This window comes from Heterodontus francisci, chromosome 17 (assembly GCF_036365525.1).
Source record: "Heterodontus francisci isolate sHetFra1 chromosome 17, sHetFra1.hap1, whole genome shotgun sequence".
Taxonomy (NCBI): Eukaryota; Metazoa; Chordata; class Chondrichthyes; order Heterodontiformes; family Heterodontidae; genus Heterodontus; species Heterodontus francisci.
The window spans coordinates 82033637-82047996 of record NC_090387.1 but is presented as its reverse complement, the minus strand read 5'-3'; the positions used below and the strand labels follow the sequence as shown (position 1 = coordinate 82047996).

Below are 14360 nucleotides of genomic sequence, written 5' to 3'. Positions count from 1 at the left end.
ATCTGTCATTGATGTATCTTGCTCCTTTGATTCTTTCCCATTTATTCACCTGATATTTAATTGATAACTTGACAAGCAATTATTTGAATCATTGTTAGTGACCAATCGACAGGTTTTGGAGGTGTGGAGCCCCGACTGAAATCCTTTTGAACAACCACACTTCTGACCACAATTTCAGATATGATGCCTTTGAAAAGGATGAGATGGACATGTGCTAGACATAGCAATTTTAGTTACACTGGCTGATATCCCACAATGAAATAATGTGGATGATTTAATGTCAGGTTTAGAACACAGCTATGATAGCTACCTGCTAATCTGGCCCAAGTTACATTCTTGGGTTTTAAGCTAGTTTTTAGGCTCAGCACTCCTAACCTTTCTGCAAGCAGACCACGCATCCCCTACAATCTGGAGTCTACCCCTTCTTGCTCAATATCTGGGTAAAAGGTGGCAAAGACCAGGAATTCAGCAGAGAACCTGTACCACTATACGTTCTGCCGTGTAATTCTCAACCTCAGCAAGCAGATCGAGGAAACACTGCACCAGACTGAGTTCAAACTATAAGCTCATTCAATTTAAGCAGATAAGTTAATGGCATTTTTTTTTTTTTAAACTCTTTCATGGGATGCGGGTGTCGTTGGCATGGCCAGCATTTGCTGCCATCCCTAATTACCCTTGAACTGAGTGGCTTGCGAGGCCATTTCAGAGGGCAGCTAAGAGTCAACCACATTGCTGTGGGTCTGGAGTAATATGTAGGCCAGACCAGGCAAGGACAGCAGATTTCCTTCCCTGAAGGACATTAGTGAACCAGATGGGTTGTTTTTCTTTTATGACAATTGATGACAGTAATTGTGCTATGAAACTGAGACTAGCTTTCAATTCCAGATTTTTATTAATTAACTGAGTTTATTAATTAATGGAATTTCAATTCTGCCAGCTGCTGTGGTGCAATTTGAACCTGCGCCCCCAGAGCATTAGCCTGGGTCTCTAGATTACTAGTTCAGTGATATTACCACTATACCACCAGCTTAATGCACAACAGTAGCTGTAAACTTCATTATTCCCCTCAATATATTTGGAGGCAAGGCAGATAAATGGAGTTGAGATATAGATCAGTCCAGATATAACTGAATGGTGAAACAGGCTCGAGGGGCTAAGTGATTGACTCTTGTTACTATGTAGAATAACTGGACCTCCGAATCCAGTTTAGAAGCATATTGCACATTTCTTTGGTGGGGGGACGTCGGGAGAGGGAGCCCAGTCACAGAAAACAAAACTGCATTTCCTCATATTTAAATTAAACAGTTTGCCGTACTTTGACAAATGCATGGTCGTAATTGAACACAATAGCGTGGGCCATTGAAATCATTAACACATTAAACTGCCTACCATCCATACTAGCCATGGAGTTACCAACCTACAATTTATGCATATTAAATTACCTTTGCTGGAACAAAAATGTATACTTCCATGGTAGCTCTCAGCTATTTGTGTCTACAATGTTACTGGATAAACAGAATTTCAACTAATAGAGACAAAATAGATTTATCACACAATGAAGTCCATAAGGTCTCATTCTTGTAATTAAATACAGCTTGAGCTCAATTTTATTGCTGTTTGCAGAGGGAATTTGAATGCTGAAGTTTCATGCGACAAAATCAAAGTTTGAAATGACTATTTAAAAAATGTTTTACCATATTATGTAAAGGCTTGCATTCATATAGCATTTTAAAATCTTATGACATCCAAAGCCCTTACAACTAATCAAGTACTTGGGGAAGCGTAGTCACAGTTGTAATGTAGGGAAACACGGCTGCCAATTTGCACACAAGCTCTCACAAACACAAATTGATATAAATGACAAGATAATCTGTTTTAGGTGTTGGCTGAAGGATCAATGTTGCCCAGAACACCAAGGAAAATTCCCCTGCTCTTTTTCAAATAGAGCCGTGCAATTGTTAACGCCCATCTGAAAGCACCGATGACATCTCAGTTTAATGTCTCATCCGAAAGATATGAAACGTAATCAACACATCCCTCGTTATGTTGGTCAATGCACGTCAGAGGTCACAATATGTAGGCAGTAGAGGAGAAAAGCAAGAGCGTGTGTGTGTATATGTGTGCGTGCGTGCATGTGCGTGTGCGTCTATATTGGGGGGGGAGGGGGGGAAAAGAGGGCGAACACCTCCAGTAAAAGGGCTTAGAAAGAAGTTTGCAAAATCTCAAAAGGGTCATCAGACTGGAGAGGATTAACTAAGTTTAACGTAATCATTTTATAGTTTATTTTGAGTAGTTAATGCATCACATGATGAACACGTTACGCACCTTGCCAAGAGCGATGGAGCAGGCGGCAAGACCGATGAGCCCACCTTTACGGCTGTGAGGATGCTGTGACAGTGCAAATTCCTGCGACAGGATATGGATCACATGCTTGATTTGCCCGATGTTATTCTGTGCTACAAACTCTCGCACCAACCTGAGAGATAGGACAAACATTTACGTTAGTTAATTGTACAGAATTGATGTTGCTTTTCCTCCTTTCCCCATTCCCTCCCTAAAGGTGTTGGCTTTGTGCTAGTGTACAGAGTTACCATCTCCAGGTGCCCTCCAGTGCACCTGCCAAGTGAGCATACTGTATGTGGAAGTCCACTCCAGAGTCCTGAGCACAGGATCAGACACAGTTGTGATGATCCCCCTCCCTCGGTCCAAGTTTGCTGGCACACAGTCTCAGCTCACACAAAAGAAGTGAATTTGCCTGTCCTCATGGTTCTGTTTTCCAGTGAAAGCCAGTCCAGGGAGAGAGAAAATATTAAATCGGGAGAAACACGAGTTCTGTTCAGAAGCACAATCAAAGCCTTTTATCATTGATCATGCTGAGAGCTCAGGTACTGTAGGGGACTTTAGACAGAACCAATGAGAGCACTGTGGAATAAAAGGAGTGGAAGAAAAGAGAGTGAGTGTGCACGTGAACTCGCAGGACAGTGCAAGCGCATTGTGAACATTGTGAAAACAAAACCAAAAAAATCAAGGAACGATGGCAGAGGACAGCAGGTAGGTGATGGGTTGTTCGAGGAGCCTGCAGGTAAGGAACACTGACATGAAGGAGTTTGGGAGCGGAGCCTGTGCAAGCATCAGGGAGTGAGTTAAACAAAAACCTAAAAGTCAGCACAAGGAAAGATGCTGATTGATAAATAGCTGGTAAGTTTTTTTTTTAATACAAGGCTTTAATAAGCCTTTTGTTTATTTTTGTTAAGTTTAGTTAGTCTAATAAATAGAGGCATGGCAAAGCACTTTAGTCCTGTGGAGCACACTTCCTGTTCCATGTAGGAACTCCAGGACTCTTCTCATGTCCTGAATAACCATATGTGCAGGAAGTGTCATTAGTTGGAGGAGCTGCAGCTCCGGGTTTCGGAGCTTGAGCAGCAGCTGGCGTCACTGTGGTTGTGGGGACAGATCAAAAGTAAGCTAATCAACTAACAAACTAACTGTGGAACCAATTTATAAAAAACAACAAGCAGAAGCTAACAGGACAGCTGCAGATAGCTTAATAGTAGTCTATTGTTTAATAATCAGCCCAACAGTTCAAGGAGGGGGGATGTGAAACTACTGAAATAAAATACAAGAATAAAATGCTGGGACGAATGAACCAATCATGCACTGATAACAGAAGTCTGCAAACCACTCAAACAAGGGGGGGGGGGGCGTTACTAGTTTTGTTTGAATAACTATAAGAAAGGCTTGCTGTAGTGAGCACATGTTCTTTTGCTTTGCTTTTTGTTCTTTTTGTATCCTTGTAATGTAACAATCACGTACTACAATAAAGTTTCTAAAAGTTACGGTCGGACTTCGTCTCTCTTTGTAACTGATGGGATCCAACAGTGGTGCATCCGTGAGGTTGAGAGCTACGGGCATAGCATGCTTCTGGATGTGGTCACTCAACAATCTACGGGTATGCAGGCAGAGAGGAAATGGGTGACTGTCAGGCAGTCAAGGAGGACCAAGCAGGAGTAATGCAGGAGTCCGCTGAGTGCAACTCGCTCTCCAATCAGTATTTAGTTCTGAATACTGGAGCGAGTCATGATTCCTCTGAGGAGTATAGCCAGAGCCTTGTCCACAGGTAGCTCAGCTGGGGGTGGGGGAGGACGCAGGAGAAAGAATGGGAAAGCAATAGTGATAGGGGATTCTATAGTTAGGGGAACAGACACGTGTTAGCGCAGCCGCAAACATGAATCCAGGATCGCATGTTGCCTCCCTGGTTGCAGGGTTAAGGATGTCACTGAGCAGCTGCAGAATATTCTGAAGCAGGGGTAGGTAAACAGCCAGAGGTCGTGGCCCATATCGGTATCAACAACATAAGTAGAAGTGGGATGTGGTCCTGCAAGCAGATTTTTGAGAGCTGGAAAAAGACCAACAAGCAGAACCTCAAAAGGTAGTAATTTCCAGATTACTTTCCAGTGCCATGCGCTAGAGAGTATAGAAATAAGATAGAGCAGATGAACGTATGGCTGGAAAGATGGTGCAGGAGGGAGGGTTTTTAGATTCTTGGGACATTGAGACTGGTTCTGCAGGAGAAAGAACCTATATAAGCCAGATGGATTGCACCTGAACAGAGCCGGGCCCATTGTCATTGCAGAGCGGTTTGCCAGTGCTGTTGGGGAAAGCTTAAACTAACTTGGCAAGTGGATCTATGCATGGAGGCAAAGGGCATAGCAGATGTACGAAATGAGTGCCTTGCATCGGTCTACCAAGAAAGAAGATGCTGCGAAAGTCATAGCGAAAGAGGTGGTAGTTGAGATACTGGATAGACAAAACTGATAAAGCGGAGCCATTGGAAAGGCTGGCCATACTTAAAGTTGATAAGTCACCAGGACCAGATGGGATGCATCCTAGGTTGCTGAGGGAAGGGTGGTAATTGCAGAGGCACTGGCCATAATCTTCCAATCCTCCTTAGATACAGGGGTGGATGCAAAAGGACTGGAGAATTGCAAATGTTACACCCTTGTACAAAATAAAAGGGTGCAAGGATAAAGCAACCAACTATAGGTCAGTCAGTTTGACCTTAGTAATGAGAAAGCTTTTAGGAATGATAATCCAAGACAAAATTAAAACACTTAGACAAATACGGATTAATTAGGAAACGCCAGCACAAATTTGTTAAAGGCAAATTGTGTTTAGCTAACCTGATTTGAGTTTTTTGATGAGATAACAGATGGTTGATGAGAGTAATATGGTTGATGTGGTGTTTATGGACTACTAAAAGGAGTTTGTCGAAGTGCCACCTAATGGACATGCCAGCAAAGTTGAACGCCATGGAATAAAAGGGAAAGTAGTAGCATGGATACAAAATTGGCTGAGTGACAGGCAACAGTAGTGGTAAACGGTTGTGTTTCGGATGGCAGAAAGGTATACGGTGTGGTTCCCCAAGGGTTGGTACTAGGACCACTTTTCTTGATATATTAATGACCTAGATTTGGGTGGGCAGAGGCACAATTTAAAAATTTGCAGGTAATACAAAATTTGGAAGTATCGTGAACTGTGAGGAGGTTCGTAATAATCTCAAGAAGACATGGATGGGCGAGTGGAATGGGTGGGCATATGGCAGGTGAAATTTAATGCAGAAGTGTGAAGTGATACATTTTGGTAGAAAGAACAAGAGGCAATATAAAATAAAGGTCATAATTCTAAAGGGGGTGCAGGGGTGCACATGCACATATCATTGAAGGTGGCAGGGCAGGTTGAGAAAGTGGTTAAGACATACAGGATCCCGGGCTTTATAAAGAGTACAAAAGCAAGGAAATAATGATTTCTAGCTCTTGCACAGGCTGCGTATACACGACGGGCTGAATGGCCTCCTGTTGTGCTGTAACCATTCTGTGAGTGAGCATGGGTCTAAAACAGGCATACTGATAGCTTCTAGATAAAGTACCTTTTTTCATCAAATCAAACAGCTTCTGATTTAAATCTGACTCTTCAGGCTTTCATGTAAATGGAGTACTTGGGCTACATTAGAACACTGTTGTGAGCAGCTTTTTGATGAGGCTTTCTGAATCAACTACACTGGTCATAACAGGTGATTCTCCACCAGATTTTCATTCTGATGGAATTATCCATGCCAGCTCCAGAGTCATGTTGGTTCTACACCCAGTAACAGATAAACAGACTTACATGGACCTAGTCTGATTTAAGAACAATTCACATATAATGATAGAGGTCTTTAAGATAACGAAGGGATTCAATTGGGTAGACATAGAGAAGATGCTTCTGCTTGTGGGAAAGCCCAACACTAGGGGGCATAAATATAAGACTAAGACTGTCACTAATAAATCCAATAAGGTATTCAAGAGAAACCTTTAACCAGAGAGTGGTTAGAATGTGGAACTAGCGATCATAAAGGGTAGTTGAGATGAACAGCATAGATGCATTTCAGGGGAAGTCTGATAAGCACAAGGGAGAAAGGAATGGAAGGTTATGCTGATAGGGTTAGATGAAGGAGGGAGGGAGGCGGCTTGGGGTGGGTGGGGGAAACATAATCAACATGGACCACTTAGGCTGAATTGCCTGTTTCTGCGCTATACATTCTATGTAATTGAGTCTAAACAGTGAGTGCAGGTAAATTGAGACTATGGAAGGAGAGGGATAACAAAATGTCACAGAAAAATGTCATCCTGTTCTCACTCAATGAGAGAACAAGATTATGAAAATATTTAAACACAAGGAGAACTTTTTTCCCCATTTGCCATATTGGGCTCCAGCAAGGACAGGGGTGATGGATGATCAGGGCTTGATGGGGATTACAGCATGGGTAGCAGAGTTTTGAATGAGCTGAAGTTTATGAAGGGTGGAAGATAGGAAGCCAGTCAGAATAGTCATCAGGAAGTGGTAAAAACATAGACAAGGGTTCCAGAAGCAGATGGGCAATGTTACAGATTGGAATTAAGTCATCTTTGTGATGGAGAGGATACAAGATCAGAAGTTGCACTCGTCAAACAAGACACCGAGGTTGCGGACAGTCTGGCTTAGCCTGAGTCAGTGGCTGGGGTGAGTGTGGAATTGATGGCAAGAATACAGAACTTGTGGAGGGGGCTGAGGATGATGGCTTCAGTCTTCCCAATGTTTAAGTGGATTTAATTTACAAATTATACAAGATACATATTCTAACAACACAGAGGCAGTTGGAGATATGCAAGGTAAAGATGAATGTTGTCAGCATACATATGGAAGTTGACCACATGTCTATGGGCGTTGTCTCCGAGGGACAGCACGTAAATGAGACAGGAGATTCCAGATGGCAGTGGGAGAAGGGTTTGCTGGAAATGCTCTGACTACAATAGGTGTGAATGCGACCAAGTAAGAATTTGAACTAGACAATGGAGGGGAAGGTATAACAGGTAGATGGCGTGGACAGCCTTAAAAAAGTTGTAGAGAGGTCAAGATCACCCAGTGAAGACGCAGAACTCCTCAATCTGCTCTCTGATAAAGGTTTCACAATGTAAGATTGGTGACTATATATTCCCCAATAGTAACAGTCAGTCAGTTTTATAACAAAAAGGGGAGATGGTGGCGTAGTGGTAATAAAGACTAAGACTGTCACTCTTAAATCCAATAAGGTATTCAAGAGAAACCTTTAACCAGAGAGTGGTTAGAATGTGGAACTTGCTACCACAAAGGGTAGTTGAGGTGAATAGCAGAGATACATTTAAGGGGAAGCTTGATAAGCACAAGGGAGAAATGAATGGAAGGTTACGCTGATGGGGTAAGCCAGAGGTACGAGCGAAATACTGCGGATGCTGGAACTCTGAAATGAGAACAGAAAGTGCCGGAAATACTTCCCAGGTCTGGGAGCATCTGTGCATAGAGAAACAGAGTTAAAGTTCCAGGTCTGTGACCTTTCATCAGAACTGGTAAAAGTTAGAAATGTAACAGTCTTTGAGCCAAAGACCGTTACATTTCTAACTTTTGCTAGTAAGCCAGAGGCCTAGACTAATGCCCTGGGGACATAGGTTCAGATCCCACCACAGCAGCTGGTGGAATTTAAATTCAATTAATTCAAATCTGGAATTGAAAGCTAGTCTCAGTCATGGTGCCATGAAACTATCGATTGTTGTAAAAACCCATCTGGTTCACTAATGTCCTTTAGGGAAAGAAATCTGCTGTCCTTACCTGGTCTGGCCTACATGTGACTCCAGACCCACAGCAATGTGGTTGACTCTTAGCTGCCCTCTGAAATGGCCTCGCAAGCCACTCAGTTCAAGGACAATTAGAGATAGGCAACCAATGCTGGCCTGCTAGCGATGTCCACATCCAAAAAAGAATAAAGAAGTTCCTCTATTTCAACTATATCCTCATGTATAGAGCATGACTACCCGACCCGAACCAGACATGTCAGGTTCGGGTCGCTCTTCCGGGTCTGGCATTCGGACTGGGCTTGGGTCAGGCCCCGTCAGATCAGGTTGGACACACTATCACCACCTCTGGTGTGTGGCTTCAATATTAATGCACTTGAAAAGTTGTTTAGTTACAGTTTTTTTAAGCTTGTGCAGATAAGTAACAAAGTGAAAAACGGAAGCTCGGTTAACTGATGGTCGGGTGCAGGAAAAAAAAATGAAAGGACTCGGGCCGAGTCAGGTTTCATTTGCAGACCCGAGCCGGCCTTTACTGATGTACATACTCCAGCCAATGTTATTACAATTCAAGTGAAGTAGTGATGAGGCAAGACAAAAGCTACTTTAAAAGTCAGTAGTTTTCAAACTTTTCTGTACTCGAAGCTTTTGTAAATACTAGCACACTCCAAAGCACCTTCCCACTACTATCGATACACTTGCAAGCATCCTGTCTTAACTTCCAAAAGACACTATCAGCTGCCTAAGCAAATTCAGTGCTGTCAGTGCAGAAGGCTTAGTACACTGCATCAGAAATAATGTGCCAACAAGTCTCTGCTTGGCTGCACTCACACCTACCTAATTATAATCAGAGCATCGGAGGACCCCTTGTGACAAACAAATGACATTATATTGAGGACACAGATGCTAAATTTTGAGCATTAAGCGCCTTACGAACATACGAATTAGGAACAGGAGGCGGCCACTTGGTCCCTCAACCCTGCTCCGCCATTCAATGAGATCACGACTGATCTGATTGTAACCTCAACTCCACATTCCCGCCTACCCCCTTAACCGTTCACCCCCTTGCTTATCAAGAATCGATCTACCTCTGCCTTAAAAATATTTAAAGACTCTGCTTCCACTGCCTTTTGAGGAACAAAGTTCCAAAGACTCTCAACCCTCAGAGAAAAAGTTTCCCATCTTTTAAATGGGCGACCCCTTATTTTTAAATAGTGACCCCTAGTTCTAGATTCTCCCACAAGAGGAAACATCCTTTCCACATCCACCTTGTCAAGACCCCTCAGGATCTTATATGTTTCAATCAAGTTGCCTCTTACTCTTCTAAACTCATGGATACAAGCCTAGCCTGTCCAACCTTTCCTCATAAGACAACCTGCCCATTCCAGGTAATAGTCTAGTAAACCTTCTCCGAAAGCTTTCAACGCATCCTTCCTTAAATAAGGAGACAGTTACGGCCAGGTGAGCAATGTCTAGGGTCTTTTGCTGTCTTCACCTGGTCTTGTAGTAACAGGGATAAATTTTAAACACTTTTGAGCTCCCCTTTTTTGTGAATCCTTGTTCACAGTTTCCAATTATAAGGCAAAGAACTGAGTACGTACAGGCTCTGTGGTTTAAAGCAGAAAGAGGAAATTTATTAAAACCTTAAACTCTAATACAATTCACGCCTACGGATATATGATGTGCACACGCTAGCATGCACACGTGATATAAACATGCAGATAGGAATAGAAAAGAGAAGAAAAGATGAGTAGAACAGCTTGAGGCGATATCTTGTTACTGCTTCTCAGGCTCGCTGTAGTCCTTGATTGAAGATATGGTCTTGTGATTCGTTGGGGCCCAGTAATCTTACAACTTTGTTCACCCTTCTCTCGGAGTTTCACTTGTTTTCACAAGATTCAGTTCTGTGGGAAGAGATGAAGGCAGGCAGACAGCAGAGGCTGTAATTCTTGCTTCAGTTCCAGGAGAAGTGTTTACTCTATGAGCACACAGCTTTGTCAGAGTTCAAATTCCTTTGATGAGAGTTTAAATTCAAAAAAAGACTCCCAGGTTGCCCCGCAAGTTAGTCATGACTAGTTCCTTATATGGAACAGTCTCTCCAACATCCTTTGTTGGAAGTTCAAATCCAAAAGCTTCAGCCAGCTAGACATGCGACTAGAACCGGTTTGACTACTTCTCTGTATTAGAGAAACGGGGACAGGCTCCCTTTGTTTCCACATTGTCTTGAATTATGCAAATGTCCTTCCAGTCCGAGATTGCAGTTTTTTACGTTTTAATGTTCATGTGGCGAAATAATGTATGCCTCAATCTTGGCAGGTGGGGTTTGTCTGACAGAGACCAATACAGTACACAGCCCTCCAGATGTGGTCTCATCAATGCCCTGTATAACTGAAGCATAACCTCCCCACTTTTGTATTCGATTCCCCTCGCAATAAACAATAACATTCTATTAGCTTTCCTAATTACGTGTGTACCTGCATACTAACTTTTTGCGATTCATGCACTAGGACACCCAGATCCCTCTGCATCTCAAAGCTCTGCAATCTGGTGTTTAGTAAAGACAGATTTTGGCGCCCTGTTCCGTGAACCCATCGTCTCGTAAAATGAAGGATTTTTCTGCCACCTTTCCACTTCAAAAAAACCCATTAAATACACAGCAGACACTCAATTGACTCCCCAATGAGATTCTGATCTTAGTCACACTTCCATAGGGAGTGATAGTGCAGGCCAAACTCCCCCATACAAGGGAGGGCAAGGAGAAAATGAGGTTTTCCCACAACTCCCAGCTCGAGCAGCACTGGGAGCAGGCACTCCTATCCACTGAGCCATATCTGTCACTTCATCAGTGACAGTAAGACACTACAACCTATATTTACACCAGGGTTGTCCAACCTTTTCATGTGGGGGCCACATTACAATTTTTGTTTTATATAGGGGGCAGGTGAGACAATTTCAAAAGATAAAGGCATTAAAATTTATCTTACTATCAAAACAAATGTACATTTTTGTGAAGAAGCTTTAAATGAGAAGATAATTTATTGACTTAATTTCTCTTCACTATGTTGGACAGTGATTTAGTGAGGTACCTGGCATTTCTTTGCTTGCACAAGTAGTCAATGTTTGCCTTCACACTTGTAGCGATACAGTATTCCAGATAGATATCCATTTATCAGGAGGGATCTTGATCACGCTTTGTCCCTCCCCTGACCCCATCTCTTCTGACAGTTGCAGAGAATGGGAATGCTCAGCAGATGGTTGTTCAGTTTATTTAAATTTGCGCTGTCGGTTTCACAGCCAACAGCTGTCGACATCAGCAACATTCCAACCTCGCCGCAAAACCCTGAAAGGTCCAAAGTTGGAAAACGTCTGCTTCCAATGTCGGCAGCTGTCAGCTGTGAAACCGACAGCGCAAATTTTTTTTAAAAAGCTGGTCAGAAAGACAGAGGAAAATTTCTCATCTCCAGTCACGGACCCATGGCAAGGATGAGGAACGGCCCGGTACAGTTTACACCTGCAGGTTGGACGGAAACCTTAGGCAGGCCAGATCCTGGCTCGCGGGCCATATGTTGGACAGTTCTGATTTATACAGTGTTTTAAATACAGTAAAACATACAAGGCTTTTCACAGGGGCATTATCAGACAAAATCTGACACCAAGCACAAAAGGAGATATTAGGACAGGTGATCAAGAGCTTGGTCAAAGAGGTAGGTTTTAAGGAGCATCTTAAAAGGGAGAGAGAGAGAGAAAAGTGGAGAGGTTTAGTGAGGGAATTCCAGAAGTTAAGGCCTAGGCAGCTGAAGGCACAGCCACAAAACGGTGGAGCAAAGAAAATCAGGGATGTGCAAGAGGCCAGAACTTAAGAAAGGAAATTAACCAGAATAACTTCACACCCTCACAAACTAAGCAAAGCACTGCAGATAGGAGACGCATGTAAACAACTAACCAGAGATTTATTATTTTTCAGAGACCTATATATTACTCCCCAAAGCTATACTAAGTAGGGAGAACCCAATTAATTTCATATACATCTCCTAAAAATTATATAAAACTCTGTGCATCTCATTAGGTGTTGCCTCCTCCTCTTCCCAAATGTCAGGGAGCTTAAAGGATTTATCAGGAAAAAAACACGTGAAAACCCGAAGACCAAACAATTATTTCAAGGTTTCCAGCACAGCACAAAGCATCAAATTTTAATAAAATCTCAGTCTAAACATCAACTTGATTTACATCACGTATGAGCAATCAACTCATACGCCAGAATTGGGAGAGCTGTCCTACAGACTCGTCAAGCAACAGCCTGACAATCATACTCTCAGAATCATACCTTACAGCCAATATCCCACACTCCTCCATCACCATCCCTGGTTATGTCTTATCCCACTGGCCAGACAGACCCACCAGAGGTGGCACCACAGTGGTATACACTCAGGGGAGAGTGGTCCAGGGAGTCCTCAACATGGGGTCCAGACCCCATGAAGTCTCATGGCACCAGGAAAGACATGGGCAAGGAAACCTCCTGCTAATTACCACCTACCCCCCCTTCCTCAGCTGATAAATCAGTTCTTCCATGTTGAACACCACTTGGAAGGTGCACTGAGCGTAGCAAGGGCATAGAATGTCCTTTTAGTGGGGGACTTCAACGACCATCAAGTAGCGCCACTACTAACCAAGGTGGCCAAGTCCTGGAGAACACAAGCCAGACGAGGCATGCGGCAGATGGTGAAAGGAACAAGAGGGAAAAACCTACTTGACCTCTTCCTCACCAATCTAGCTCTCACAGGTGCATCTGTCCACGACAGTATTGGTAAGAGCACCCACTGTACAGTCCTCGTGGAGACAAAGTCCCATCTTCACACGGAGGACATTCGCCATTATGTTGTGGCACTACTAAATTGCTAAATGGGATAGACTCAGATCAGATTAGGGTGGCACAGTGGCGCAGTGGTTAGCACCGCAGCCTCACAGCTCCAGGGACCCGGGTTCGATTCCGGGTACTGCCTGTGTGGAGTTTGCAAGTTCTCCCTGTGTCTGCGTGGGTTTTCTCCGGGTGCTCCGGTTTCCTCCCACAAGCCAAAAGACTTGCAGGTTGATAGGTAAATTGGCCATTATAAATTGTCACTAGTATAGGTAGGTGGTAGGGAAATATAGGGACAGGTGGGGATGTGGTAGGAATATGGGATTAGTGTAGGATTAGTATAAATGGGTGGTTGACGTTCGGCAAAGACTCGGTGGGCCGAAGGGCCTGTTTCAGTGCTGTATCTCTAATCTAAAAAAAAAAGATATAGCAGCTCAAAACTGGGCATTCATGAGGTGCTGTGGACCATCAGCAGCAACACAACTGTACCCCATAGTCTGGCATATTCCTCACCCTACCTTTACCACCAAGCTAGAAGACCAACTCTGATTCATGAGCATTCCAGACATCCCTAAAGATGAGGTGTAAACCTGGTGAAGCTACAACACAGGACGATATGCGTGCTAAATAGCAAAAGCAGCATGCGATAGACAAGTTCCACAACCAACTGATCGAATCAAAGCTCTGCAGTCCTGCCACATCCAGTCGTGAATGGTGAACAATTAAACAACTACCTGGAGGAGACAGCTCCAGAAACATCCCCATCCTGACTGAAGGCAGAGCCCAGCACATCAGTGCAAAAGACAAGGCTGAAGTATTCGCAACCATCTTCAGCCAGAAGTGCCGAGTGGATGGATTCATCTCAGCTTCCTCCCGAGCACCCTAATATCACAGATGCCAGTGTTCAGCCAATTCAATTCACTCCACATGATATCAAAAAATGGCCGACTGCACTGGATGGTACAAACTGTTTCCTTCTTCCTTAGAATTGTATGATTCTATGGGTTTAGGATGTCCCCCGTGTATGCGATGGAGGGAAGTCTGCTTTGTGTGCTATACAGTGTTGAGGCGGTTGCCTTTGCGTAGGGATGGAAGGCTGTGATCGGTCTGTTCTTGCTGCAGATGAGGGAGAGAATGGTGCTGTTGTTGAGATTGCAGGACAAAAACTGAGTGACTTCCACAAACTTAATGACTGTCTCCTCTGACTACCTGGGGGAGTGGGGTGGAGTGGAGGAGTAATGTTTACAGAAACAAATGTTAAAAAAAGAAAAAGCTTTAAAAAATAAAATGTTATACACAGAGCAGACAGGAACTTGGGAGGATCAAGACTGAGAGGTGCATCAGATCAGCCAATCAGCAAACATATTCCATTTACCCAACCATCA

The 14360-nt window shown here is 43.5% G+C and overlaps 1 protein-coding gene across 3 annotated transcripts in view; it reads right to left on the bottom strand.

Annotated features, from left to right (window-relative positions):
• Window positions 1-14360, bottom strand: part of vac14 (vac14 homolog (S. cerevisiae)) — a 444921-nt gene that overhangs the window by 397236 nt on the left and 33325 nt on the right. For all 3 annotated transcript variants that reach the window (XM_068049759.1, XM_068049760.1, XM_068049758.1), the window contains exon 3: window positions 2326-2476. In XM_068049759.1, coding sequence (XP_067905860.1) covers window positions 2326-2476 — 151 coding nt within the window. The remainder of the gene's footprint in view (window positions 1-2325; window positions 2477-14360) is intronic.